Source organism: Oryzias latipes, chromosome 3 (assembly GCF_053564925.1).
Source record: "Oryzias latipes strain Hd-rR chromosome 3, Olatipes_Hd-rR_3.1".
In the NCBI taxonomy this organism is placed as follows: domain Eukaryota; kingdom Metazoa; phylum Chordata; class Actinopteri; order Beloniformes; family Adrianichthyidae; genus Oryzias; species Oryzias latipes.
Genome location: NC_136239.1, coordinates 25,734,160 through 25,761,815, shown reverse-complemented (window position 1 = coordinate 25,761,815; position 27,656 = coordinate 25,734,160). Strand labels below are relative to the sequence as shown.

Genomic DNA, 27,656 nt, shown 5'->3' with positions numbered 1-27,656 from the left:
CATGTGGTTCAGAGGAACAAAGTTAGTGTATGGCAGCTTCAGAATGTACTAAGGGTGTGTGGTATTTCCAGAGTTTATGTCCTCTATTTGACTGAGAATCTTTCAGTGTTGATTGCTTTTCTAATACTTTGTTGGGTTTTTTGAAACCAGAATTTACACCATTGAACTAAATTGTGAGGCATTTTTCCTGCATACCAGTATGTTTACATTAAAACTGTCAAACAGTTGTGCTAAATTTAAGAACTATTTAATATTTATTGTTTTATTATAGCAAACTACGGTTAGTCAGAGTCAACTGAAAGGTCTATTTTTTTTTATCATAGCTATGTGCTTATTGTTAAATAATAAAATGATTTTTCTAAATTTATATTCTTTTTTAATTCAGAAATTATAAATAAAAACAAAAAACTGTGATCCCAAAAATTGAGGTTTGGACTGAATTATGGGGAATATGAATCATAACAAATACAACATTCTCTTTTGCTTTAACATAAAATAAAAAACTGAAGGGCATGGACTGCCCACGCCAGGTCCAAAAAACAGGTTAACTAAGCCTCTTATGAATAATGGCTTTTATTGATCAGTATTTAACCAAATCAAAGCCAGTGTGCAGATGAGTGTGGCACATAAACTAATGACATTTGGTTGCTCCGTTTGCAGCTATTATGTCCTCCGCCTCATCAGTCTCATCATTTAGTAGAGATTAAATGTGTTATTACATTAGTTCATTGAGATTTACAGACAGTTTATGAATCTGTCTTAAGCTCCACCACAGACCTTTACTCAGACTGAGGTTAGTAATGTGAATGAAAACCGATGCCATTTTCATTTTTTTGGTCATATTTCTGAATGATGATTGCTGAAGTGCAGGCTGATGGTTCAAAGACTGCATGACTAACTCAGGCGCTAAAATATATCCATTTCCGGAGGCTCTGAGAAAAATGAGACTAAAAAGAAAAATCGCCCTAGCAAATGAAATTCCTCCAGAACTTTACCGTCACGATCCCAAAGATGGAAAACACCAATAGAGGCATTAAGGGGCCTGACATGCTTCTCCAATATGAAGGTCAACCTGAAAATGACACACACTGCAGTTGTGAAGCGTTTACTAGGTCATCCACACTGGTTTTTAATTGCAATATTTCTGAGAGCTGAAACCTTTTCTTTAAACTTGCAGTGGATGGTAAGCCCTGACATATAAAACAGCAGCTGCCTCTCTCAGATCATCATCTTTCCAGTTTGGCATCACGTTTACAGTGGAATCTGCTTTTGTGGAAGCGGCCACACTTTCTGTTTGGAAAGCGAGTACTTTAGCTTCATGTGTTGAAAGGAGAACTTGTCTTTTCTCACAGGACTTCTTGGTTTTCTTCTAAACTAATGAAAGGCTGTAATATAACGTTGCTTTGATTCCTGATTTTGAATCAACTAGAGGTGAATGTTATAAAGGTTGAGACTTAGCAAAGGGAGGAAAATCCCTGGATTTTAAAGGCTATTCTGCAACTTTACAGGACAGGATAAACAGAACAATAGGCATGAAATAAGAATCTTCTGGCAGGCAAATCAGATCCTGTTTTGTAACGCTCCTCTGCTTGCTGTCAGATACATGGGATATGACTCTAATGATAAACATCTCAAAAGGCAGCAAATGATCAGCTACAAAAATATACTGTAAGAAAACCTTTGTCAGAGTAAAGCGCTGCCTATGAAATTATCTAATTCTGCAACATATTGCACATACTGCTAAAAATATATAATTCAATATAAATTATAGGGGTCATGGGGAAAAACGGGTCATTTTGTGTATTGATCAATTTAATGAAAAAAAATATATATCAGAAAGCAGAAAAATATGAAGAAACAGAGAAGCAGTAATAGGATGGAAAAAACTCCAAACTGATCTGTAAAAAGCAGGATTTAGTGTTTTTGATGATGAACCAAGTCTTCTAAGAGTTCCACCTTTTGACTTTGTAAACACTCAAATCTGAGTATTTTAGACCGACTTTACCTATGCCTAAAGTTTGTGGCAACAAAGAAGGAAAACATTTATTTCCTCCAATACTATAAGGAATTCTGGAAAAGCCAAAGAAAGAGAAAAAACAAAGATAGTTTCTTTACAACAAAATCTCTCCATTTCTATAATGCACTTCATTTAAAATATGTTGAAATTTATCATTCATTTTCTCCCGACTTGAAACTTTCTGATATTTTGTGAAAAACCACCCAAGTGTACATTTATTTGGTTATATAGAAAATAACTGGTCTTAAATGATTTCCCATCGTTTCTGTTGTTATACCTAGATGGTTGAAGCAGCAGCAAAAGACACTCAAATAGAACAATTTATTGCCTATTCAGCATCTATTTTCTTATTTAGATAAAGCAACAACTGTGTTCAGCATGAATTTATTGTGCTTCCGAGTCCCAATCTCAAATCTAAATGGGTTTTAAGTGATAGGAGCGATGGGCCTTTATCAGTCACAAGGAGGAAACAATTCGTTACAATGCTTCCCAACAGATGCTTCCATTGTGGTACAAACTGTTAGAATGGGAAATAAGAGAGGTCAAAAGAAGCCGAATGTTCTTGAAGCTCCCCACATTCAGAACCACCTAAACGGACCTTAAATGATCTGGCTTTCAGTGTTTTCCCTTCTCATGTCAAGTCTATCCATCTCAACAGTGACGGCCTCCCTCCCGTTTTAGTCCCATTCCTCTTCATCTCTGTATGGATTGTCCTCTCTCGGCGGCTCCTGAAACCTTATGTTGGCGAGCATGTCTCTCATCGCCACCATCAGACGGTTCACCTCCTGGTTGAGCTCCTGACCAGCTCGAGCCACCTCCATCTCATCCTCCAGCCTGGGTCCCCCCTGGAAAATAAAAAAAACACAAGATTATTTATAAAGATCTGATGTAAAAGGATTAAAACGGCTCCCTAACTTCATTTCTCAGACTTAATCACATTTGTTTCTCAGTGGAATTCATAAAAGCTGTTCTACGACTGTAAGCATGGCTTCGTTTTCTTACATTGTACATGATTTCTTTAAGTTCCTGATTGTGTTCCCATATTTTATCAATGTCATCTAACAAGAAGAAACTGACTGTCACATTTATTTGACATTCTCTCTTATAACTTTGTACTTCCTCGTGTGCAGCTTGAAAAAGATCAGCTTGACAGCAGAGCTTTCTTAGCCTTAACTGTATTGCTTTTATCCATATCTTTTCCTCTCCATCAGCGGATAATGTGATCAGAAGGATAGATGATCCAGATGGAAACATGCTGTACATTAGACATGTCTAACAAATCCACATTAAGCTCTTCTGAATATATACCTCGCATGTACATCCATCAGCTTTTCTTCCTTTATTGATACATCTTAGTTTGTTGGGGAAAAGTCTCACTCATTTTTTCTTTTAGTGCTTTAACCTTCAGATCTCTGATAGTGAACATCCAGAGAAAACAGCACTTATTTAATCCGGGATTTTCCTTTTCCTTTTTATTTTTAACAGGAAATCTGACCATCTTAAATCCAAGTGTTCCTCCTAAATCTCTAACGCAGTGGTAAACTTTCATAATAAACTAATATTTTGGCACAACACATAACATCACCCAATGACCTTTAACTAGACACACTCCTCTGTTCTTTCTGTAGCAGCTCAGTTCTATTTCAACTTATGGTTTTTGTCATGTGACATACAACAAGGCCCAAAATTATTCAGAATCCTGGAAATGATGTCCTTTCAAAATCCTGGAAAGGAGAGGCATCTTCCAAAAGGAAATAATGTACAAGACGGTTTATTTAAAAAAAAACAAAAAAAAAATATTTACTTCTGATAAAAAAAGTCCTACATCCAAAATTTGCCAGGGCTATGAATAATTTCAGACGTGACTGTGTGCGGTGACCTGAAGGGTTAAATAAAGTGTCCAAAACGTTGCTTAACGCAGACCTGCTGCTATGGAACAAAAACAATTGAAGCTCTCTGAATCTGTGGAAATCTATTCTGGATTATCGGTCATCCTCTCCAGAGCCGGGAGGCGGAGCTGATTCCTGTCCAGAGCTAAAGTCTACCAGGGACGACTTCTTCACCTCACACCTACATCGGAATCCTGTTTCCGAAAGCCTAAGCACCGTTTTAACAACAGCCCACACAATCATTATGCTTTTGAAAGACAGCAATGCTTTGAGTATTCCTTTACATACATTTGATCTATTTCAAAAGTGTCCCCCAGTGCTATTTTAATTATAATTATGCCACTTTTGCCCCAAATCTAAAAGAATTGTGTACGGTAATTTTCTAGGACATAGTTTCTGCAGAGCGGCAAGAGTTCATTAGAAATTCACCTCTGCATTGTGGGCGGAACTGCTGGTGCGAGCAGAGCAGAGGTTGTCACCCGAGCAGCATTTTTTTTCCCGTCACACATAAGCTCCTTTCCAAACATTTTTTTCATCTGCTCCTAATTCACAACAATTTGAATAAAGAAATACTAAGAAATGCAATTTGGGGCTTAATCTTCTGAAAGAAATGCAGCAAGAACATGTCAAAACACATTTTTCTTTAGAGTGGGTCTTCTAATGTTAAAAAGTGGACACAGAGAGGTTTAGAACTCAGAGCTCTTGGGTTGAATTTCTGAAATGTTATTAAATCTACTGAGTTGACATAAATAAATTGGTTTATTTTCCTTCTGGAAATCCAAAGAAAGCCAGAAAAATGCCGTACACACTCTCTTTGCTGTACACACAGCTGACAGTGGTTGCAGATTTTCAGTGAGAAAGCTTTCACACTGTCAGAGAGACAGAAAAACCAAACAGCCTGGGAGCTCGTGAATGTTCTGATTGTTCTGTGCATCACTGACACACTAGGAAACGGAGGACAGATTTAACTGCAAAAAGTCATATGCCTTCTTAGATAATTTTCAGATGTCCCCCCCCTCCGGGGTACTTCTAATTCTTTAGAGGAAATGTTCCATCAGTCAGCCATGCGTGTTAAAGTGTTTTCCCAAAGCTTTTGGCAGCTCAGATGCTTCAGCGAAGCCCACAGGGCGCTGTGACATAAATGGCTCGTCTGTGTGGCTTTTGGGAATCACTCGAAAACTCATTTTTGGCGCACCACATGCCTTTTCAGACTTATAAAATAGCATTAAATGAAAACGTGTCAAAGCCTCACACCGCCCCGAGAAAGGAGGAGAGGGGGAGGGGGGGTTGGGCTACCCACGATATGAACTTACTGATGCCATTCACAGCAAATGGCTACAAATATGTCTGCATTTTGTGAATGCAGACATATTTTCTGATCAACTCACTTAATATTAAGTTCTCAAAGTGCTGACACACAGACACTTAAACAAAATAACTAAAATCTTCTCTCTTCGTGTCAGTTGCAACATTTCTTATCAAAGACTCCATTTGTGCATAAAGCTGGGAGCTAAATCAAACATGGTCCCTTTCAAATGCAACAAGAGAGTCAAAAACAAGCAAGAGGAGATTTTTTTTTTAACCCAATTACTTCACACTCTTTAAAACAAAAGTAGTTCTAGATAAATACAGCGACTGAGCTCTTCGCACACAGCAGCATCATTCAGGTGACTGTGTACGCGTCACATGGCGATGCCACATGCACAGCATGAGCTCTTAATTAGAGCTTCCTGTTGTTCCTAACCATCTTCAGATTAATTTCTCCACCCAGTCAACTCCTCATTAAAAAACGGACAAATGTGCAACTAAAACCTGAGATGTGCTGCAGAGCTGCTGTGTATAAACTTTTTCTGAATTCATGGAGCAGAGTCATATTGTTTTTATTTTTTTAACAAAACTAAATGTGAATGTTATATGTAATGTTAAATACTACTAAAAATTCCAGATCTGATTCATCCTAATCAATCACAATTAAAGGTCAGAGAAATCCTGTAGTGCTCATGCCATGAGGTGAGCGGCGACAATCCCCGACAGATCCACAAAAGACACAAACCTGAAGGTTGAAGTTTGGAAGCAAAGATCGGAAAAACAACGACAGCGTGCTCTCATTGGACGCTCCAGCATTCTGCCTGTTGGAAAACAACCAGAATTCACTTTTAGCTTAAAGCGGTCGAGGTTGTAAAAGCTATCCATTCATAGAAGAAGAACTAAATGTTATGAACCTCTCTGGTCGAGCATAGGACATTACAGAGTCCAGTGGAGGCAGAGGATCAAAACCCATCACAGGCTGAGTGGTTACCTCCTGCAGACAACAAACACTGTAGGGTTAATAACCAGTTCAAGAGAGCAAGGATTAAGACACCACACTTTCAACATGTATCGGATGGCAGTCAGATGTTTTCTGCTTCTAGGTAACACAAATCTTAAGCGAAAGCAATGTTGGAGGAAAACAGAATAAGCCAAAGGCAATCCTAGGTTGAGTTTTGAGTGCAGAGTTTGCAGACTCAGAAAAAAGGTCAGATGTAGTTAAAATCATGGAAGATTAAATCTATTTTCTATTCTGGCATTACTTTCTTCCCAAATTAGATATACAGAAATTTTTTGGTCGAGTAAAATTAGATTTTTAAATTATAAAGAATTAGATTCTAGGGGCATGCACTCTATCACGTTTAAAAGAGCAAGAAACTGCACAGCAGGGAGAGCATCCCTCCATAACCAAAAAGGAAACAATAAAAGTGTCAGAAAAAGCAAAACAAAGAACTCTGTAAAAGAAAAAAAAAGGGGTTTGTTACGATCATGAAAGCCCAATTTGCCTCCAAGAATCTCTGAAAACCATATTAGGGTTTGGTTTGGAGGAGTCACAACAGGGACGGTCTAAAGAAGGTTTGGCTTCTTTATGTTTGCTGTGATGTTCTCAGTTATTTACACTTCTGTTTACTACAGATACTAGTTTCTTAAAATAAAAATGGCAACAAAAAGGACACAAATGTATGAGTGCCGGTGGATCATTTCTTGGTTTTATCAAAGCCTGTTTGTAACTCCATGACATGCATTTGTGGCATGGTGCAGTAGTGAGGCGGTCGACCTCTGATTGGAAGGTTGCAGGTTCGATTCCCGCCTGACCCGCCCAGGTGTCAAAGTGTCTTTGGGTAAGACACTGAACCCCACTCTGCCTCTGGTGGAAGGTTGGCACCAGTGTTTGGCAGCGGAGTGTGTGAATGTGTGTGTGAATGTGTGAATGACTTTGACTGTAAAATGCTTTGGGCCTTCGAGCCATAAGTGGGGTGAGCAGCAGAGCTGAGTTTGGGATTAGCGCCCACAACAAATGTGCCAAGTCTTCTGTACCAAACAGCTTATTCTGCTAAACTCCTCTTTGGTGGAATACAGGAGTCAATTTGGAAAAATGAGACACAATCAATCAATCATAATCTGCTGGCAGTTCATTCCATCCTCTTTATTCCCAAATTCTAGAAGTGTCATCTTGAAGACTAGACTGCAGATCTTTGGGATTGCTGCAGCTTGATCTTTCCTACTTTGGGATTTCCTTCAATGATAAAACGCCTTGTTCTATCAGTGAGGAGGATGCTCAAACCCATCATCTCACTGCCTCTACCCACCAAAGGTTTTGGTGAAACATTCAGCACATCATTCTCAGCATCTTCTGCACACATGGATCCTACAAAGTAGTTACCGTTAGCAGAATTTGGACTCATTGCTGAACGTCATTTGCTTCTACATATCTAAGTTCCAGTGCATTTTGTTGACATTAGTCCAAACAGCCCCGACAGTTAGAGGTGCAACGGATGACGGATGATCTTAGCTACGGCTCGGCACACACGTCTACAGGGGTTCACCCCCCCCCCTCGCATGTGCATCATTTAAATCAACTGTGTTGGTACGGGCATCCTGATTATTTTTTATAAATAGAATTTCTTGTGTTCAAATATGTCAATAAGGTTTTGTTTTTTGAAATAGGCCTCAATGATGTGATTTGTGTTTGTGTGTATATATAAGTGTTGAAGTACTTTATATAGGTTTATCAATTATATGTTTTGAAGCTTTTCAAAAAATTAATTGTAGGCTTTTATTGTTTATTTTTTTTTGTGTTGTTTTTTTCATTTTTACTGATCCGAAAAAATGATCCGAACCATGACTCTAGAACCGTAACACGATCCAAACCCTGGGTTTTGTGATCCGTTGCATCCCTACTGACAGTTAAGGGCACGTATGCTGAGCCTTCTGGCTGAAAGCAGTTTGTTCTGAGATGTCAGGACAGAACGATCGTCTTTTCATCCTGCAAACATTAACAGCAAATTTAAAAAAAACAAGCAACAGGTTGAAGAAACAGTCTTCTTGGAGAACTGTCTTCTTGAGACATCCTCTCCAACGTTCTCCATTATCTGGAATTTGGCTTTCAGTTTGCAGACGGGGCTCCCTCCAAACAATCCAGCAGCAGTTTCTGTACATGACCAAATAAGGAATAATGACATTGTTTTCACAAAACTGAAATGATTTTCTTACTAAGGGAAGACTTGACGTTGCTTCTTTGATCTCAGACAGGAGGACATGGCGATGGATATTTCTGGGAGCACTCTGGTACCTCTGCTTTCTCCTACAACACAGGGAGGAAGGTAAAGAATGGCTCCAAACACTGACAAACACTAAAAATACCGTTTTTCTAAATTCCTTGCGAATAATTTGGCTGCAGGGCAGCTAGCTAGCTTTACTTGTTTTGGCAGTCTTCCACAAGAGGGTCTTTGGCATCCACTCTGCGCAGCACCTCCTTCACCGACTCCTCCAACCAAAGCATGACTGGTGCCTCCCTCCACAGATTGTACGTCCTTCCCACGTATAGAGCCGTCAGCTCGGCCAGGGCAGGCAGCTGCCTGGAGGCAAGGAGAAGGAAGGGCATGAGCGAGAACCAGGGGAACAAAAACATTACAGAAAATCAAAATATAAGCTAAAAATAAAATGCTAGAGAAACATCAGTAGCAGTTCTATAATCGATTTGTCATGGCTGCCTATGCATGTCAAATTGATGGTTAAAACTCATGGAAAGAATGCTGGATTTTGGAAGACTTCAGACAACAAAGACAGCATACATACCCTATCTGATTCTTTATGCCAAAAAAGCTATGAGAGGTCACTGCGGTGTCTGCCTGCACCGTACACAGATCCAGCAAAGGCATCAACACTGCACAGACACGTCCAGAATGATAGAAGATGGAGAATAACCATAGAGTAAAACAATTCCTGTTGTAGTGACAGAAGTGGTTATATTGTAAAGGTCCAACCTCCAGGAAACATGATAAGTGCATTCTGCAGAATCTGGTTGGCTTCTTGTCTTAGTTTTGCTCGTTCATCAGCATCCACATCCTCCTGCTGACTCAGATGGAAATGACAAAGTGCAGTGGAGAATGCAAAGTTTGGCAGCTGAGATAGATTTCTGTGCTCCTGGGGAAAAAAATGCAGTGAGAAAAACAGCCACTTAGATTCAAAAGTTATGAAGAGGCACACAAGTGTGCACAAGTTGCCCATGCCCACACACATTACCTCCCATTCCTGATATATCTGAAGGAGATACTTGTACTCTCTGGAACGCAATGCCAGGAAATCAATGACCAGGAGCATGCAGAGTGGATCGGAGTCTGGGTCTAAGCTGTGACAGAAAAAAAACAAAAACGAGGATTGTAAGCTCAAGGCCAGAAATATGTCTTCCTTGAAATTCAATTTAATTTAAAATGCTCATGCTCCTTTTTGAGGAAAAACTTTAAAAAAAATTAATAATAATAAGGTAAACTGCTTCCCAAAAAGTTATTGACCTTTACTAAAAAAAGTAAAAACAAAGGAGGCATATTTATAGCAAAACTGGTTTGAAATGATAAAGTAGATGATGTGTTTTCTATTCCTGTCGCATTGTAATGAGAAGAGCTGTGGGGTCAGTATCTGTAAATGAAGACGGCTGAAACAAAAACCCTCAAATCTGAATGTCAACACATCTAAAACTATCTTGAATATGTTTCTGGTGTACAATGTTCCCTCATTTATGGCGGGGGTTACTGTCTAAAAATAAAGATCAAAGTGGTGAAATCTGCAAAGTAGAATTATGTACACTTTAAGGCTGTAAAACTCCTCATTACACACTTTATACTTTTCCCGGACAGGCATGAACTTGTTTAAACCTTTATAGTCCAGTATTATAGAACAAAAACATTAATAAAAGATTTATATAGATTTGGCGAGCTGAGCATATTCAGTACAGCAGACGTGGCTTGGAGGACGTTGATTGACAGTGACCTATAGCCAATTAGGACACAGAACACAGTGCTGTTTATAGCCAGTGAGACTGCGAAAGGTGAACTGTGACATAGCGAGGGAACACTTTACACTAACTTGATGTTTAGAGTTACCCAGTGCATATTAATGCCAAGAACATGGTTGTATTAACAAGTTATTCCCTTAAATTTCATTTCTTTCAGCCTTATCGGCACTAGCTCTTTCAGAGTGGATAACGATCATCTCAGCATTTGCCATTACAACCTTCATTAATGAAGAGAATAATTAGAAACTTGCTGAAATTATTTCTTACAACCCAACTAGTCTTTTACATCAAAGCTTTTTTTTTCTTAAAACTTTGATCCTTTTCATAAGCTCCTAATCAAATCTAGCAAAGAAGCTCACTGTTTACTTTTTATTGGCTTGACAAAACTTCACTTAACTTTAAAACGTCAGAGTGAATTTAGTTTGATCTGAATGCTTTAAATCGACTAACAAATGTCAATATATCTGCCTTTGAAACACAAAAAAGTCACAAATGATATCAAAGCTGATTGGGATGTTTTCAAATTCCTACAAATTGACTGCGTGCTTTTGAATTCATCTCTACAGTGAGTCACTGTGAGACTTGTGGCTTGGTACCTTAAAATGAATTTGCAGTACTCCAGAGCAGTCCGTGGACATCCTCTTTTCTCCAGGAACATCATGTGCTTATAAAGAGCCAGAAAAAATGCTCTGTAAACAAGAATTCATTTTTTATGGATTAAAAAAAGAAAACAAAATTTTTGTGTGATGATAAAATGTAATTTCAGATGAAAACCATCGTCTGTCCGACTGGGGATGTGAAATTATTGCAACTGCGGGTAAAAAAAACGGCACTGACCTGTTTTCTGGTCTCAAATAATCCAGCCGACTGCTGCCTGACGTCAGGCTGAACAACGGATGAAAAGCACACTCAAAGCTGAACAAGGCCCTTTCTAGAAAAAGAAGGAATAAATAAAGAGGTCTTTAATTTGATTTCCACAAAATATTACATAAAAGAGCTTTTACAAAGTTTTATTAGTAGCTCTTTTTAACTAGGACCATTTTAAATGAAGTATAAAATCTCTTTACATAAGTGTTTCGACCAAGGAGAATTACAAGACAACTTTAGCATGCCGACCAAATGATAAAAACACACACATATCAAAATGTAAACTGATATAATATGGGGTGAGATATTAGTCATTATAAACATAAATAATTGTGCAAAAATTAATACTTTATGCACTTTTAAAAAATGAAAATATGAATAAATACAGGGTTTAGTTTTATATTTGACAAATTGTTTTTTAAAACAATTTGTCTTTGTTTTGAATAAGACTCTTGGTTGTCTTAAATACGTAATTTCCCCCGTTAACAAACTGGCTCACAGGCATAGACATCGAGTTCTGAAGCTTTCAACTGAGTGAGCATGCGCTTTGAGTCTCATTTATTAAACTAAAACAGAATTAAACTTTTCAGAAATTATTGATCCCCTGAAAGGGAAATTATCTTGATACCGTAGCTCTGTTGAAAAAGCAAAAAAAAGAAGTAAACAGATTACACTGTATAACAAAGATGTCCTGTCTATTTTTTTTGTTGCCAGGCGAGAACAGCTGATTGAACAAACAATGCACCGGACCCGGATGTGGTGGGAAAAAAGAGCAGCAGACATCCGTCTTATACGACGCTGGAGTTGGCTTCCTATTCACAGCTTCTGATCCCTATTGAAAAACCGCTGGACCTGGACTGCTCAAACCAGGATTAAATTATGATTTGGATAGTAAAGAATACATTAAACACTTTACTATCCAAGTCAGAATTTAATCCGGGTTTGAGCAGTCCAGGTCCTGAGGTTTTGAACAGGACCCGGTCCTAGCAGTGAAATGTTCCTTTAGTGCCCTCGCGAATCGGTAGCTGTGATTAGGAAGTCAATTTCAGCATCGTCCTCTTATTAGGTGTGATAAAAATAAGTCCATGTTTGTCCAAAAAAAAAAAAGATGATAATAAGAACATGATGATGAAACAAAACAACAGAAAATCCTGAGCAGGCAGCGGAGGGATCCCTGCTTTCCTGCTGCCACCGGGCAACAGTGAAGCGTGGCGGGAAACCTTCTCTTCGCTTATTCCCGGTGCAGCTCGCTCCAGCCCCTGGACCTGTCCAGGTGTAACAGTAGCCAGGACAGGCACGACCCCGAAAGGGGGGGATAGTGGGTGAAGAAAATGGCCAAAAAATAAAATCAGAGCTAAAGTAGGGTAACTGGTAAACAACCGTAGCGATATTTAAAAAGAGAAGAAGAAAAAAAATTCAGAAAACGAAAGAAAGTTGGGTATTCTGATCCTACTGACTGTTATTTGATTTGATTTTTCTTACTGCAGAAACAGTTGGCTACCAGTTAGCCTACTTTAGATCTGAGTTGGCTTGTTTTTGTTTCGTTATCCTCTTAATATCAACCAATTATGACAGAATCCACCTTTTATTCCTCAAATGAGTAGAGTGGCATGTCTGCTACCACTTTCTGGGCTGTTTTCCACCACTTCTGGGTCTGAAACTATCTGCTGGTGCACGCATGTGCAATTTCCTCCTGACTCGATGTGCATGCCTGTGACCCCATGATGTAAGGCACAGAAAATACAGCCTAAACCCCCTGACTTCCTATTATTCCAAATTAATTTAAAAGCATCTTAAGAGATCATTTCTTTATCTTCAACTCTCCATTTTGTGATTAATTCATTTAACATGATCAGGTAAAGTAAGCAGGTATAGAACAGTTCTTCTGCTGTAGTTTTATTTAAAACGAACCCTTTAAACTCTAAAGTGCATGAAAAACAGTAAAGCTTTGCTTATGGCAGGTCATTAAATTACCCAGTAGAAGACGACAGATGCTCTTTATTTTATGATCCCTCTGGTCTGGACTATTTTAGATATCCTGTTAAGAACAGAGCCTGTGATGATAAAAGTAGCTTTGTGCAAAAACAAAAAAAAAGATGAACTCTGACATTAAAACAACAGCTGGCTTGTTTAATCACAACGTGCAAAATAAAATAGCACGAGCCTTTCAGTTAAAATAGAGTGAAAAGCAAATTGAAGTCAATAAAATCCAGTTGACAAACACTCAAAGGTGCTAATATGACTATCCAGTCAGAAAAGATCACAGATACATTTAGCTTTGTTGTGATAGCCCTACAGCACAACAAATCGCAAATTTATCATTATCGCGATATCAAGCTGTGCAATATGCACGGTGAAAATTGCACTAAATGGTAACCTTAAATGTGCTAAAACAATCTTGAAGTATTCTACGAATCAAATAAATCCTTCCATGCATTTGACCAATCGGATGGAGCTCTTTGATGTTAGATGTTGGCCTTCTATGAAGACGAGGGTCATAGACAGTGTAATTTAAGGGATGTTGATTCTTTGCAATGAAATGGAAATTATGTTTATGGTTGTTTTGCTATTTGTTTTTTCTACCGCAAATTATATTGTCATTTCAGTACTGATCATTAATATTGCATATCGCGATTTTTCCTCATATCGTGCAGCTCTACCCTACAGCATGTCAAACATGGGATTTTCCACATGTAGCACTGACAGGAGAGTTAGTTTCACTAATCAATATTTCCTTCAGTTATTATATGGGTTCTATGCAATCAAAGAGGAAACAAAACTAAAATCCGGTCATTCTGTTCATTTACATACTTATTTGACCAAAACCTGCTGCATTGAGATGCATCAAACGCTAAAAATCCAAAAGCAACAGTCTTCAGAAGGACAAACTCATGGGTTGTGTCTGAATTCCTTCACTACTCACTACATAGTGCACTAGATAGTGTGTTTGCCAATTTGTAGGGCTTCATGAATCTACAATTCTAAAAATCGAGTTCCCTAGAAATTACCCACAAGTCTTCGGGAAAACCAGTGTGCATCAATGCTCACTAAATTTGTGAATATAGACGACAATGCATTGTGTTTGAAAATAAAATGTATTTTAATGTATTTTGTCAAAAACGTCCAAGTTTTCATAAAATGTTTATACTTTTTACTTCAGGAAATCGGTGACGTGATATTTGCTGTTAAAAAATAAAGTAGTAAGCACGGTGTCCGAGTTTTTTCTTAAATCCTAGATAGTCCCACAGTTTGTCATTTTCTTAGTAGTTAAGACGCACGGAGAAAATGTGGACACAGCCACAGTTTTACTTTGAAAAACAAATGCGCTCATCCTTGCTTTTTGCCCAGATGTCTGTTACCCGTCAGGATTCAATGTGACAATGATTTCCCATTACTGTTCAGTAAATCTTTGTGGCATGTCCCAGACATCCCCACCACTCTATAAATAAAAAATATTTTAGTTGAATACATGTGTCCTAAAAATTAGGCCAACACAGACACACACATGCTCTGACAAAAACATTGAATGTAGAGTACTTGACCAGTCCTTCTAGCAATGAAAAAAACAGGCTTTCTTTTGACAGGACAGGACTGCATCATTTCAAAACCATGCCAAAATCGGTTTTCTATAAAAAAAGACTTTAAACGGAAGGACCAATGTTAAGCTACAGAGACTGGAAACACTAGGAAGGCTGGGTACACACAACAACAAGTGAGATTGTGTTCAAACTTTGCAAAGCGTGACAACATCAAGGTGAAACTGTCATCTTTTTTTAGGGGTTATTTAATAAAAGCCTAAAGCTAGCTTAAAAATAAAAAAACTATTTCTTCCAGCTATAAGAGTCATTTGCTTTTTAAAAGACTGAAGATAAGTGTGGGGAATTCTTAGAAAATCTTTTTTCGAAACTGTTCAAAGAGCTGACATTAACGCTGCATTATTGGATTTTGAACACAGCTTTGCAGCTTTGTAATGTGCAAATAGCACCAGATTCTCACCAATTAGGTCCCTTGCCATCTCCTGGTCCTCCTGTATTCGGCAAACATCGGAGAGCTGCAGCAGGGAGTCGATGTGGTAGGGGTTTAGCTGAAGCAGAGCCTGGAGTAAAAAAGGACAAATATTTGAACTTTTGTTTGAAGAATCTACAATGTGGGGATCTAACTGCAAACTTGCAAAAATCAAAGTTCCAGCTTCTACTTAAATTAATCAGCAGTGTGTGCTGATAATTTGTATGTAATACAAAAAGAAATAGCAGTACTTGAAGGAGCATTAGCAACGAACATTTGCATTGTTGTTTTGCATTACTGCTTGAACATGTGATGTGATGTAAACATAAAAGACTCAGTCCGGCCTTTAGGGTAAAGCTGGTGACCTGATCTTTGTCAGCAGAAACGTCACCGCTTACTGATGCTTCTGATCATGATAATATTGGCGCATGGGTTGAGCATGACTTTAAAGATGAATTTTCTATCACTGAAGAGGGATTATTAGAATGAATTATCTGAAGAAAAACAGCAATGCCTCTCCAGCTGTGGACAGCAGATGGAGCTGAAAACCTGCTGTATGGATCACAACTTTAAACAAAACATGAAAAAAAATCCCCAATGCACGTAAGCTACAGGACAAAAGGTCAGGTCAGGTCATCATTTTTATTTCATAAGCTTGATTTGGCATCCAGAAAAGATCTGAATATTATTTAAAACAGAACTTGGATTTTCATTTATACAGATAGAAAGGTATTTTCTTTACCACAATGTTGTTGGGATCCATTGACTCAACAGCATCCAGGAACTTGAACTGCACATGTTGGTAGTCCCGACTGTGCTCAAAGGTGAAGTACTGAATGCCATCTTTGGTCTCTAGTAAGGTCATTGAAATTCCTGAAGAATCATTGGGTTAAGTTAACTAATGATCAAATAAAGTTTACAACATATAGTAGTTTTACAGATGTTTTCATAACCAAATATACAAACCTGCTGTACCTGATTTTAACTAAAACATAATTTCCAACAACAATGTTTTCTATTAAAAGTCTGTTTTTGCAGGTTGCAAATTCTATACAGCCTGTAATACCTTGTTTCAAGATGATGATCAATAAAGAACACCAAGTTTTAAATATGGAAACACGTCATCTTTCTGGAGCAGTGCGTTATCTGCACAGATCATCAAAATGTGATTTTGGCGTTTTTCTCATGATGTAGGACATATATTTGGAAAATTTATCTTGAAATGCCATTTCTGAGTATTTCTTTATACAAATCGTTGTGAATCAGGAGCAGACGTAAAAATGCAGTTGGAAAAAGCTTGTGAGTGTGACGTTACAGAATAGACAACCGCAAGCCACAAGCTCTCTGCTCCGCTCCATTCCAATACATCCACTTGCAGACGAATAGATCCATTAACAACTTTGTTTTCCCCGTCTGAGATGGCGTCTGGTTCAAAACTGTACGGCTGGATAGTCCTGATATTGCTTGCCACTTTTGTTGCACCCATAATGTTAGGTTGGGGTTGTGAGTGGCTGTAAGCTAGCAGGAGAGCACGTAAACAAATGGATGATGGGAAGGGGACAAGCTTACTCCACGCAAACAACTCAGAGGTGAATTTCTACTGAACTCCTGCTGCTCTGTAGAAACTATGTCCTGGAAAACGACACGTTTGTTTGATTTGGCCAAAAACAACATAATCATAATTAAAAGACCACTGCTTTTAAAATAGATCAAAAGATGATCGGAGTAGGACTTTCAAACTTTTACGCCATCATAAACTAATATTTACAGACCAATTTTATCAAACCATGGCATTTCTATCTCATAGATCTCCTTCTGATAAAGTTTTGTTTCTTACAGGAGAAACAAGAAACCTCTTTTGCCCAAATTGCCCTTTCTGGGAAAGAGAATCTTCTCTTCAACAATCTAAAGTCTCTGACCAGTTTCTGAAAACAAACTAAATCCTGGTTGTGTCAGCAGAAGCACTGCCTGCATGTTTTCAAAGGTTGAGTGGTTGTCTGCTCCAATTCGTTTGTTGATCCTATTCAGTGATTATGTGTCAGACTGGTTTCTGTGTACCGGTACTTTTAACATCATTTTGTTTCTGTTCACTCACCATTTCATTTACTAATGCATGAAAAGTCCACAGATATGGACATGAGACTGCTGTGTAACAGTTTGTCAATCTTTTTAAAAGCTAAAGTTTAACACATAAATGAACAATTTTGGAAAAAAAAAATCAATACAACTATATTGTGCATACCAGTTCAAACTATTCCAGGTGTCTAAATCAAGGAATATAATTATTTCTTGATTTAGTAATTATTATTTTCCTGAATACAAGTAGAATTAAAAACTCTTACTGGATATGTAGCAATCTAACATGTCATGAAATTACCGTATTTTCCGGACTATAAGTCGCACCGGAGTATAAGTCGCACCAGCCCAAAAAGGCATTATAAAGTAGAAAAAAACACAGATAAGTCGCACTGGACTATAAGTCGCATTTTAACTTTCACAACCTTATATGACACAATCAAAGCAGACTGTTTATCTAATAATTTCACAGTAATTTTTTCTCAAACTTATTTATTTATTCTTTTCATGAAGCATCATCGGCCAACTAATACTCTGTTTTCATCCTGTATTTGTAGAAACAGTTTTCACTTTTATTGCATTTCTGAATCTATGAAATCATTGGAAAATAGAATATTATGTTGTTAGCCTTCAAGATCTTACTGTAAAAAAAAAGTTTGTTGATTCTCTGAGTCACTTAACATACTCCTAACACTTAACATACCTCATACATTAAATTGACCCAGGAACATCATCTCTGTTCCTCACAAATGAACATATAACAGGAGGGTTAACAATGTATTTATTTCGATTTATTTCTTTCTTTCTTTTTTTTTTTTTTTTTTTTTTTTTTAACTTGTCCTGTCCAACAGCTAGGCAGACAGATGAGAGCTGAGGGCCTCTTGGGTTGGACATATTTTACTTTAACAAGAGGGGTTATTAATCTTCAGACAAACCAAAGGTATGTCTGAATAAACCCCTTTTGTAATTGAGGCCAAACTTTATTAATTTCAAACATGTCTGAAAATCTTTGGTGTTGGACCGGACGGAAAAGGAAAGAGGGGAAGAAGAGAGAGGGACGTTAGAGGGGGGGTAGGGGGTGATAATAGGAGGGGAAGGGGGATAAGACCATGAAGCAGCATAAAGCAGCAAGTTTACTGGTTGTTAATCATTATGGTAAGGTTCAAATGTAAAAAAAAAACAAAAAAAAAGGGCGGAGCCTGTCCACACACACACTCAAATGTTATAAACACACCTGTTAGTTGCAAAAATGTCCACCTGTCGACATGTACACAAAACAGATAGTGTTCACACGCATACTTATGCCTTAAAACCAACTAGTGTGAAATATTTCAGTCATTCAGTCTGTTGAGCTAACACCTGTGCTCAGGTGAGTGTTTATGTTCTTCTAAAATGGATGGTGGAACGTGAAAAGAAGGATGGAGAGTGCCCAGCCATCCCCACCCCAAGACCCCCACCGCACCAGCAGCGGCAGCCGGAATCCCCCCAACGCCACACGGGAACCGGCAGGGAACAACGGCCGCCCGGGCGACCAAGCCCGCCACCCAGGCCAGGGCCAGCAGGGCCGCCGCAAGGCCCCCAGAGCCAGAGAGCAGGGAGGCACGGAGGGAAAGAGGGCGCCGCCCCAGCCCAACCAGGAGATTAGCCCCCCCGCCGCGCCGGGAGAACCCAACGCAGGGCCCCACCGGAGAAGGACGCCCACAGCCCCAGACGAGCACCCCACCACCACCCAGGAGTTCCGGGCATCCCCCCGCCCCAACCCCAGGTACGAGCCAGGACCCCCCAAGGGAGACCCACTCCGCACTCCATTCAGCCATCCGCCCGGCCCACGGTTGGTCCAGGGAGGAGCGAGGCAGGGGCCCGCCGCCCCCGCCCAGAAGGGGGGAACCCCGGGGAAAAAAGAGGGCCCACAAGGGGTGTTGTAAATATGGCCCGACCAGGCTCGGCCACAGTTGGAAATTTGGCGGGGCCCAGCACTCAGGAGCAAGGACCAGAACCCACCCCCCAGGGACACGAACACCCCCGGCTCAGATGTAATGTGAACCCCCCCACCGCGCGGAGAGAGCACCGCCGGGCCCAGGAAGCCGGCACCCCGGGGACACAGCCGCCGTTGCAAAGGGGCCCGTACCCCCCACCAGGGAAGAGGCAGGGGACAGATGGTCCTAGGTCCCACCTTCCTTGCAAAATGTGTGTGCGTGTATGTGTGTTTGAGAGAGTGTGTGTGTGCATGTGTGTGTGTTTATGTTGGGATGTATATATTGAGGGGGGAGGGGTGTGTGTACTAAGGGGAGTGCGGTTAAAATTGGCGGGTAGGGCACTAAGGGGACGTCTCCTGATTACTCACAGTGACGTCCCCTCACCCTCCCCACCAAGGGGCCCTAAATGTCTAAGGTGCGGTTAAAATTGGCGGGTAGGGTGCTAGGAGGACATCCGCTGCTTGCTGGCAGTGATGTCCAAGCACCCCCCCTACCAAGGGCCCTACATGTCTAAGGTGCAAATAAAACCGAAAGAGGGGGGGCCCACTCCATACGGCAACCACAGGAGGGGGGTCACTGCCTAGTAAACCCCCCCCCCAAGGCTCATCGCAGGCTAAGCCCCCCACCCCCTCACCCTATTATGAGGTTATATGAGGAAGGGGGTAAGTTGGGGACAGATGATAGACTGTCCCCCGGTGGTCAAACAGCCGTCCCCCGCCCCCCCCCCAGCAAGGGGGCCAGGCCCACCCAGCCCCGGGGCCCCACCCCCGGAGGCGCAGACACCCCAGGCCCAGCACCACCACCCCCACACAGAGAGAGGGGAGCCAGAAAGCGCCGGCCCCCCCCGGAGCAAGCCCAGGCCCCCACCCCCAAACGCCGGCCCTAGAAGAGCTCTGGTCAGGCCTCGACGGGACCGAGGCAGCCAACCGGCCGGGGAAACCGCCGATGGCCTCAGCGGAGACCCCGACCCGTCAACCCCCCCTGCCCCGTACCAATAGTGCCCCCCCTCCCTCCCCCAGAATGCCCCCCCACAGGACAGGGCCGACAAGACCCCCACCCCACCCCACCCCCAGACCCCGCAGCCGAAGCGGATGACACCCAGAGCGACCGGGGGCCCCAAGAGGGTTGTCCCGTCCCGCCCCAGAGCCAGGGAAGGGCCGATCCCAGCCCCAGGCGTAGACGGGAAGCCCATCCGGCGCCGCTGGGCCCCCCCCCCCGGAGCAGCGCCCCCCGCCAACCCCCCCCAGCACAGGCAAAGGGACCACCCCCCCAAGCCAAGCCAGACCACCACCCCCCCCACCACGCACCCCCACACCCAAGCCCAGAGGACCACGCAGCGCCCCAGGCCGCCCCACCCAGGCGCCGGACCCGACCCCCCGACCAACGGAGCCCCCACCACCCCCGGCCAGGCACCGGAGGCCCCGACCCCCACCCCGGCCCACGGCAGAAGGGCAAGGAGCAGCGACGACCATGCCCCCCCCACCCCCTAAGTCACGGAGTTAGCTATGGGAGACCAGAGAGACCGAATTCTTTCAAAGTTACTTGAACTTTGGGCTGACATTTTTTCCAAGCTGATATGATCAAGCAGCAGATTTCTGTGTTGACTTATATTTATATTTTTTTTGCTTTTCCAATTTATTAAAATAGTTTTTTTAGCAATGCAAAGAGTTATGAAAATGATAGAGCCTAATCCTCCTTCTACATCGATGGCACTCATGTCACCAAGCACACAAAGTGACGGTGAAGCTGTGATTGAAACCTTAAGCCAGACTGATAGATCGGCACATACCTGCTGCCAGAGAGCCTGGACAGGCGTGCAGAACCATAGTGCATGCATGTAATTGTCGGGTAGATTACTGTCACAGTGCTGACAAATGTCTGAGTTACTGAGACCCATCTTGAACATCCTCTGTCCAGTGTAGTAAATTCTGTGAAGAGTTTTGAAATGGATTAGCTGCAGATTTGGATTTTTTGTCATTTTAAAGGTGTTTAGACAAAGTTCTGACCAAAAACTTTCATCTGTGCTGATGCTCAAATCCGCATCCCATTTTGTTGTCGGAAGTGAAATATTGTTATCTAAATTACATAAAAGTTTGTATATTTTGGAGAGAGTTTTATTCATTGAGAAATTGATCAGAGTGGTAACTACATCTGGTAGCTTTAAATCGTTGTCTCTGTATTTAAACTTTTTAGTAATAATTGATTTAAGTTGCTGATATTCCAAGAAGTTATATATTCCGTGTTTGTCTTGAAGTTCCTGGGGAGTTATGAATCTTCTATTAATAATTATGTGCTCTAGTTGTTTTATGCCCCCTGCTTGCCAAGCTGGGAAGTGGATAATTTTTTTGTTTATGAGGATGTCTGGGTTGTTCCAGATGGGTGTCATTTTGCACGGTTGAATTGATGATTTTGATATTTTGAGAAATTCCCACCAGGCTGTTAAAGTGGCATTTATATTAATACTTTTGAAACAATCCTGTCTTTTAACTATTTGACTAATAAATGGAAGATCTGACAGGTTGATCTTTCCACATAACGCCTGTTCCAAGTCTAACCATGAGTTGGTTTCTGGATTATTTTTTAACCATTTTAAGATGTATTGTAATCTATTTGCAAGAAAGTAATTGTGGAAGTTAGGTAATTCTAATCCTCCACAGCTTTTTGCAGATTTTAAAGTTTTTAGACTAACTCTTGCAGGTTTATTGTTCCATAGAAAGCTTGATATGGATGAGTCTAATGTTTTGAACCATTTTAATGGCGGTTGTGTGGGAATCATTGAGAAGAGATAATTAACTTTGGGTAAGATTTTCATTTTAACCGTGGCTACCTTGCCCATAAGGGACAAAGGCAAGGTAGTTTCGATTTATTTCTAATATAAGTCGCTGCGGAGTATAAGTCGCACCCCTTGCCAAACTATGAAAAAAAAGGGCGACTTATAGTCCGGAAAATACGGTACACAAAATCGTTTATTATGAGACGCTTATCAACTATTAGCTGAAGTTGTGTTTTACGGCAACATTAGTCAAAAAACAGCAGTTTTAAAAATGTTGGTTCAGGTTGACGCATATTATTTTTATATTTTATATATTTATTAGTTTATGTAGCATTTTAATGTCCAAGAATGATTGAATAAAACTGACAAGAAATCAGCTTTTTTAACAGTATTTATATCCTAAAAAACAGACCTGGGCGAGCGAAACGAGGCCAGCTGTCCTTTGGACTGGTCATCCACGTACTACGGTGAAAGTGCCTGTTTCTCTGTCGAGGTCTTTGGAGAAAAATGACAAAAATATTTGATATTAGTTTTCAAAATTCAAAATGTTTTATATGTATACATATTTTTTTTCTCCACTCACCTTAGATCCCCTAAGACGGCTCGAGCCCCAAAATATCTCTTCAGCTCAGTCTCTGGGTTCAGATTTCTGGACACAGAAATATCACATTCAGATTTAGATTTTAATTGCGTACCATTCTGGCTACTGATCAAACACATGTAATGAACCACTTTTCCTCTGTTTTCTGGAGAAAATAGCTACTTTAGCTCTCCGTGTGGTTGGAAATATTTCAACAAGTAGAAAAGAAGATAACAGAAATGTATTCGGCAAATGCATTTAAAATTTAGAAGGATATTCCTGTTCCTGCTTCATCAAACCTAAAGGTGACTTACATTTATTCCATTTCCCTCATGTTTAAGTTATTTATTTACAGAGAATGTAAGTAGACTGTTGTTGTAATAACCATAATTGAATAAAAGTTCTATCTTTTTTCTTGGGTAGAGGTTTGGCTTTTGTGAGTCTTTCACACAATATTCAGATAAAAATAATACATAAATAATGAAACGATACAGTTAAATAGAATTTAAATGAGGACTTAATTGACTGAGGGATAATGGATAAGGAGTTTTAAGTTTAAGTTTAAGAGGTTAAGAAGACATCAAACCACCTTTACTGACTGGGTTACTTCTAGTTCCAAGTCCTCATTAAATATGTTTGTTTATCAATAAACATAACCTGTGAAAAACGTGTGGTAGGAGGCTTTAGGTATTACTAAAATGATAATTATGCTGCTGAATTTGCAGATGGGGGTTAAAAACAAGACAACCTAAATTCTATGCAATACATTTCTCCGTTAGTGCAATTCAATATTTCTGAGAATGTGACTATTTTCCCAATTCAGCAAAAGTCTCATTTTCGTCTCAGTGGAAACGGTGACCTTACCTGTGCTCCACATGTAGCATTGATCTTCGATCAAAACCGCCGCAATCTTCATTTTGTAAGCTCACGCCATTGGACTGCTCCAAGTTCTCCAGAAGTAAATCAATGTTATCCGAGGAAGCTTCCTAAAAGTTTAGAACGTAGTTGTTTGCTTGCAAAAAGAAGCTATGAGGCTCAGCATATGACCTAAATGCAGTTATTATGTGTAATGATAATAAATAATTAAACTTTGAGTAAAACTGAGTCTGGTGACAAAATGTTAATAGTTTTACAGCCATTTGGGAAGAAAAAAATAAATGGAACCCATTTACTTCTCCATCTTTTGATGCAACTTTTGTCTTCTTCTTTTTCTTCTTCTTTTTAACTCGGTCTGCAGACTATTACAGAAAGAATTAATGAAACAATCCAACTTCCCAAAAAACTGTTTGTGAAGACAGAAAAACGTTACTACTGAGCGCATGACCTGACATGGGTAAAAAAAATACTAATTCGTTCCCACAAAATAATTGTGACTTTTTAAACACCCCGTATTTTCAACCGTAAATAAACTGAAATGCCTAAGGTTACATCATTATTGTAAATAAGATGACTGGTTTACAGCAATAATAAGACATATTTTGCCACTGCATCATTGATGTTTCTATTGACTATAGGGATCACCTCGCGCAGACAGACAGACAGGTACTGCGGTATGGGGAAGCAGCAAGCTTGGGGCTCCTAAAATCGTAGGATAGTTTTCTTATATTCATCGAGACAATAATAAATAGATCCCCTAGTTTGACTCTTGTTTTTACTTTTCCCCTCTTGAATTAATGTGGGTCACAGAGACACAGAAGTAGTGTAGAAAAACGGCTTATGCGGCAGGGTGGAGTGCGTACCGGTAGAGACTGTGAATGAACCCAGACATGGAGACGTGATTACCGATGCTTTTGTAGAGCTTTTTAAAATAAATAAATCCAACCTCTAAACATCCTCCGTGTCTTCCATGCATTGTCATGAGATAAACACAGACAGAATTATGAAGGTATATGCTGTAATTCCAAGTATCGCTGACATCAGTGTTTATGAATGACTTATCACAATTATTATTTCGTGGGAGCTAATTAATTATTTTTTTTACCCATGTCAGGTCACGGGCTCCGAACATTACCGAAAGACGTTGTGGGTCTTTTTATTTTACCTTAGAGGACACTCCGTCACACATTTGAACCTGGTTCTCGGTTTGTTTATCATTTATTCCAGTGCCACCTGTTACATTTTTGTCTGGTTTGTCAGCCTCTTCATCAGCAGAAACTTTCTCCCCTTCATAGTCTGGATCACCAATCTATAAAAAAAAAAATTTTTATAGAATAAATGTAAAACATTTTTTGAAAAAAAATAATTATTTAAGCACATAAACAGCACCAGAAGAGCTAAAAGATCAGCAACTACCTAATATTAAACGAACAAAATGTGACAGTAATCATAGAAAATTATTTATTATATAGTATTCAAAATAGGTATGTGTACAAGACACAAATAAAAAGGGAGCATTGCAGTTTTGTTTTGGTTAAGCACTTTCTTAGGCTTAGAAATGCAAAATAAGTGTCTTTTAGAATTAATTTGAACACTTAAATATTACTTCATTTTAAAAATGTATTAGAATATTTAAGGTAATAATTATGAGACAATAATCCTATTATCCATGTAATGTGTGTAGTAAGTAGGTTACCCAGATTTGACACAATTTCCTCAGTCTGACAACAGTAAAAATCTACGTTTTATTCGGCAACAACATATATATTTATAAATGTAAGCGATTTTAGAACGAGGTTAATTAAGGTTAACGTTTTTAACTAAACCTCCATTGGTTCAATCAGATGGTAAAGAAGAAGAAGCTAGCATTATTTGGTTAGCTTGTGTTAGCATGTTAGCTAAATGTAGACGGTGCAAGCAGCTGTCAGGAAGAAATGCGCGTCACCGTGTCAAAGAAAGGGTCGTGTTTAGTCAAATATTCGGAACCTTACCAGTTCATAGATGTTTGTGAAGTTTTTCTGAGCTTTGTTTTTCTTTCCCTTTCGGGTGCTGCCTGTGTTGTCTGAAGAGGGAGACGCGTCAGCAGGGTTAAAGTGCTCTTCCTCGGCTTCATCAGCCTGCTCCTCTGGGCTTTCACCCAAAGTTAGTTCTCCGAGGTCCAAGGCCTCCTGACCCCTCTGTTTTCCTTTCAGTCTCCGCAGAGCCCGGGTGGACATAGTTCACAGTAAATGGGTCACACAATTTTTCACTGTTTGATCGAGTTTTCTTCTGACATATAGCACACCCATAACCTGATGAATACTATTGGTTTCTTCTTCTTCTTCTTGTGGTTTTGTTGGCGGGAGGCACCAACGTGAAGGTGCATTACCGCCACCTACTGTGTTGGAGTGTGGGTCAGAGTGGGGACTACCTGACAAAAAACAAAACAAAAAAAACACCCCTAAATTTAGCATTCAAGAAAAAGTAGGGAGAGGTATGAATGTCAGGGTAAACGCCAGAGATCTCGGCATAATTTCACGGTTGAGAATGGGACACACTGGTTTAAATAATACATTGCATCTGATAGGGAGACACCCAACTGGTTTGTGTGAGTGCGGGAAAGGGGAAATTTCATCTCTATACCCCATTTCAACGCCCTTTTTGCCAGAAAATCAGCCATTTCATTTCCCTCCACCCCCCATGTGCTGGTACCCACATAAATCTGATGCTTATTTTCAATTTTCCCAACCTTTTCCAATTTCATACAATTTATCTGATCTGCTATCAGAAGAATAAGACTTTAGAGACATCAAAGGTGACAAAGAGTCTGAAGAGTCTGAACAAATTATACCATCTCCAATTTTATTGTGTTCAAACCAGTCTAAACTATATGATATTGCCAACATTTCAACTGCAAAAACTGAAAGTTCCTTTGACGTCTTAATTCCAACATATTTTCCCAATGTAGGGATACAGAAACAAAAACCAGTTCTCATTGTGCCTAGGTCTTTAGATCCGTCTGTATATATGGGAATAAATAAAGCATGGACTGTGTCTAACCAGTCTGTTGTTATTTCATCCCAGTTTCTCTTCCCTTTGCTACCCTCCATCTTCCTGTGGAGATACAAATCCACTTGTACGGTTGGAAAAACCCAGAAAGGAGTGGCTGGGTACAAAAACGTCTTAACTAGGGTTTTACCATGAATGTTTGTTTCTCTGGTTAATCTAGCTAATTTCCAAGCAACACTTTTGTTTGTCCCACTACCACTTTCCCAACAAGGAGCAATACCTCTCTTAACCATATGTTCTACATCTACACAACCCTGTATTTACACCCAATAATTAAGCAGCAGTTGTTTAATTCTGAGATTCAATGGTAGGTCCCCCATTTCAACTTGTAATGACACAGCAGGAGTTGACCTCATAGCCCCAGTACATATTCTCAACGCCTGATTTTGGATGACCTCTATCTTATGTAACTACGTTTTGCAAGCTGTATTGTAAACAATAATTCCATAAGCTGTGACTGACCTAATCATTGTAACATATTTTTGTTTTAAAGCCTGTGCACTAGCTCCCCACCCAGTGCCTTTCAAGCATCTCATTTTATTTATGACTTTGTTACATCTCCCTACTATCAATATTCTCTTTCCATTTCAACTTTTTATCAAATATAACTCCCAGATGCCTAAAACTATGTACTTGCTCCATTACTTTTCCATATAGTTTTAAGTTCAAAACAGTTTCACGTTTTCTAGTAAAAACCATGCATTTTGTTTTAGCCACTGAAAATTTGAATCCCCAATTGTATGACCAGTTTTCCACCTCCGTAATAGCGTCTTGTGTCTTTCTCTCCACATAACGAATATTCCGTCCCCTCTTCCACAAGGCTCCATCATCTGCACACAATGCTTTCCCAAATTCGCATCCAATGGAACTAAAGATATCATTAATCATAATTGAAAACAACACAGGGCTAATCACACTTCCTTGTGGGGTTACATTATCCACGACGTATCTATTAGAAAAAGACTTTCCTATTCTAACTTGAACATATTTATCAAATAAAAAACCCCTTAATCCAATTATAAATTCTTCCATGAAGTCCTAACCTACCTAATTTTATCAATGAACCCTCTTTCCAGACCATATCATAAGCCTTTTTATATAAAAAAAATACTGCCACCAAATATGCTTTATCTACTTGGGCTTTCCTGATGTCTGCTTCTAGGCAGACGACAGGGTCCATTGTCCCTCGACCTTTCCTAAAACCGTTCTGATATTGGGACAACAAAT

The 27,656-nt window shown here is 39.9% G+C and overlaps 1 protein-coding gene across 1 annotated transcript; it reads right to left on the bottom strand.

The window, feature by feature from the left end:
• Positions 1–1,794: 1,794 nt before the first annotated feature.
• On the bottom strand, positions 1,795–25,756 carry tcf25 (TCF25 ribosome quality control complex subunit). The gene is made up of 18 exons (XM_011491753.4): positions 25,373–25,756; positions 24,547–24,690; positions 23,678–23,743; positions 23,370–23,491; positions 22,509–22,574; positions 22,338–22,420; positions 15,843–15,973; positions 15,092–15,191; positions 11,066–11,159; positions 10,825–10,917; positions 9,460–9,565; positions 9,201–9,360; positions 9,013–9,100; positions 8,634–8,792; positions 8,428–8,518; positions 6,129–6,208; positions 5,960–6,035; positions 1,795–2,862 (listed from the first exon to the last, which is right to left on the bottom strand). Exons 1-18 carry the CDS (start codon positions 25,595–25,597, stop codon positions 2,695–2,697), a joined length of 2,052 nt encoding a protein of 683 aa, XP_011490055.1. The 5' UTR covers positions 25,598–25,756; the 3' UTR covers positions 1,795–2,694.
• Between the last annotated feature and the right edge of the window lie 1,900 nt (positions 25,757–27,656).

What these genes read in the sequence shown, in the direction of transcription:
- tcf25 (XM_011491753.4), bottom strand. Translation starts at nt 25,597, where the DNA reads ATGTCCACCCGGGCTCTGCGGAGACTGAAAGGAAAACAGAGGGGTCAG. An exon ending in ATGCTACATGTGGAGCACAG is followed by an intron (nt 22,575 to 23,369) that starts GTAAGGTCACCG and finishes TTCTGTGTCCAG; the next exon opens with AAATCTGAACCCAGAGACTG. An exon ending in GTGGAAGACTGCCAAAACAA is followed by an intron (nt 8,519 to 8,633) that starts GTAAAGCTAGCT and finishes CCTGTGTTGTAG; the next exon opens with GAGAAAGCAGAGGTACCAGA.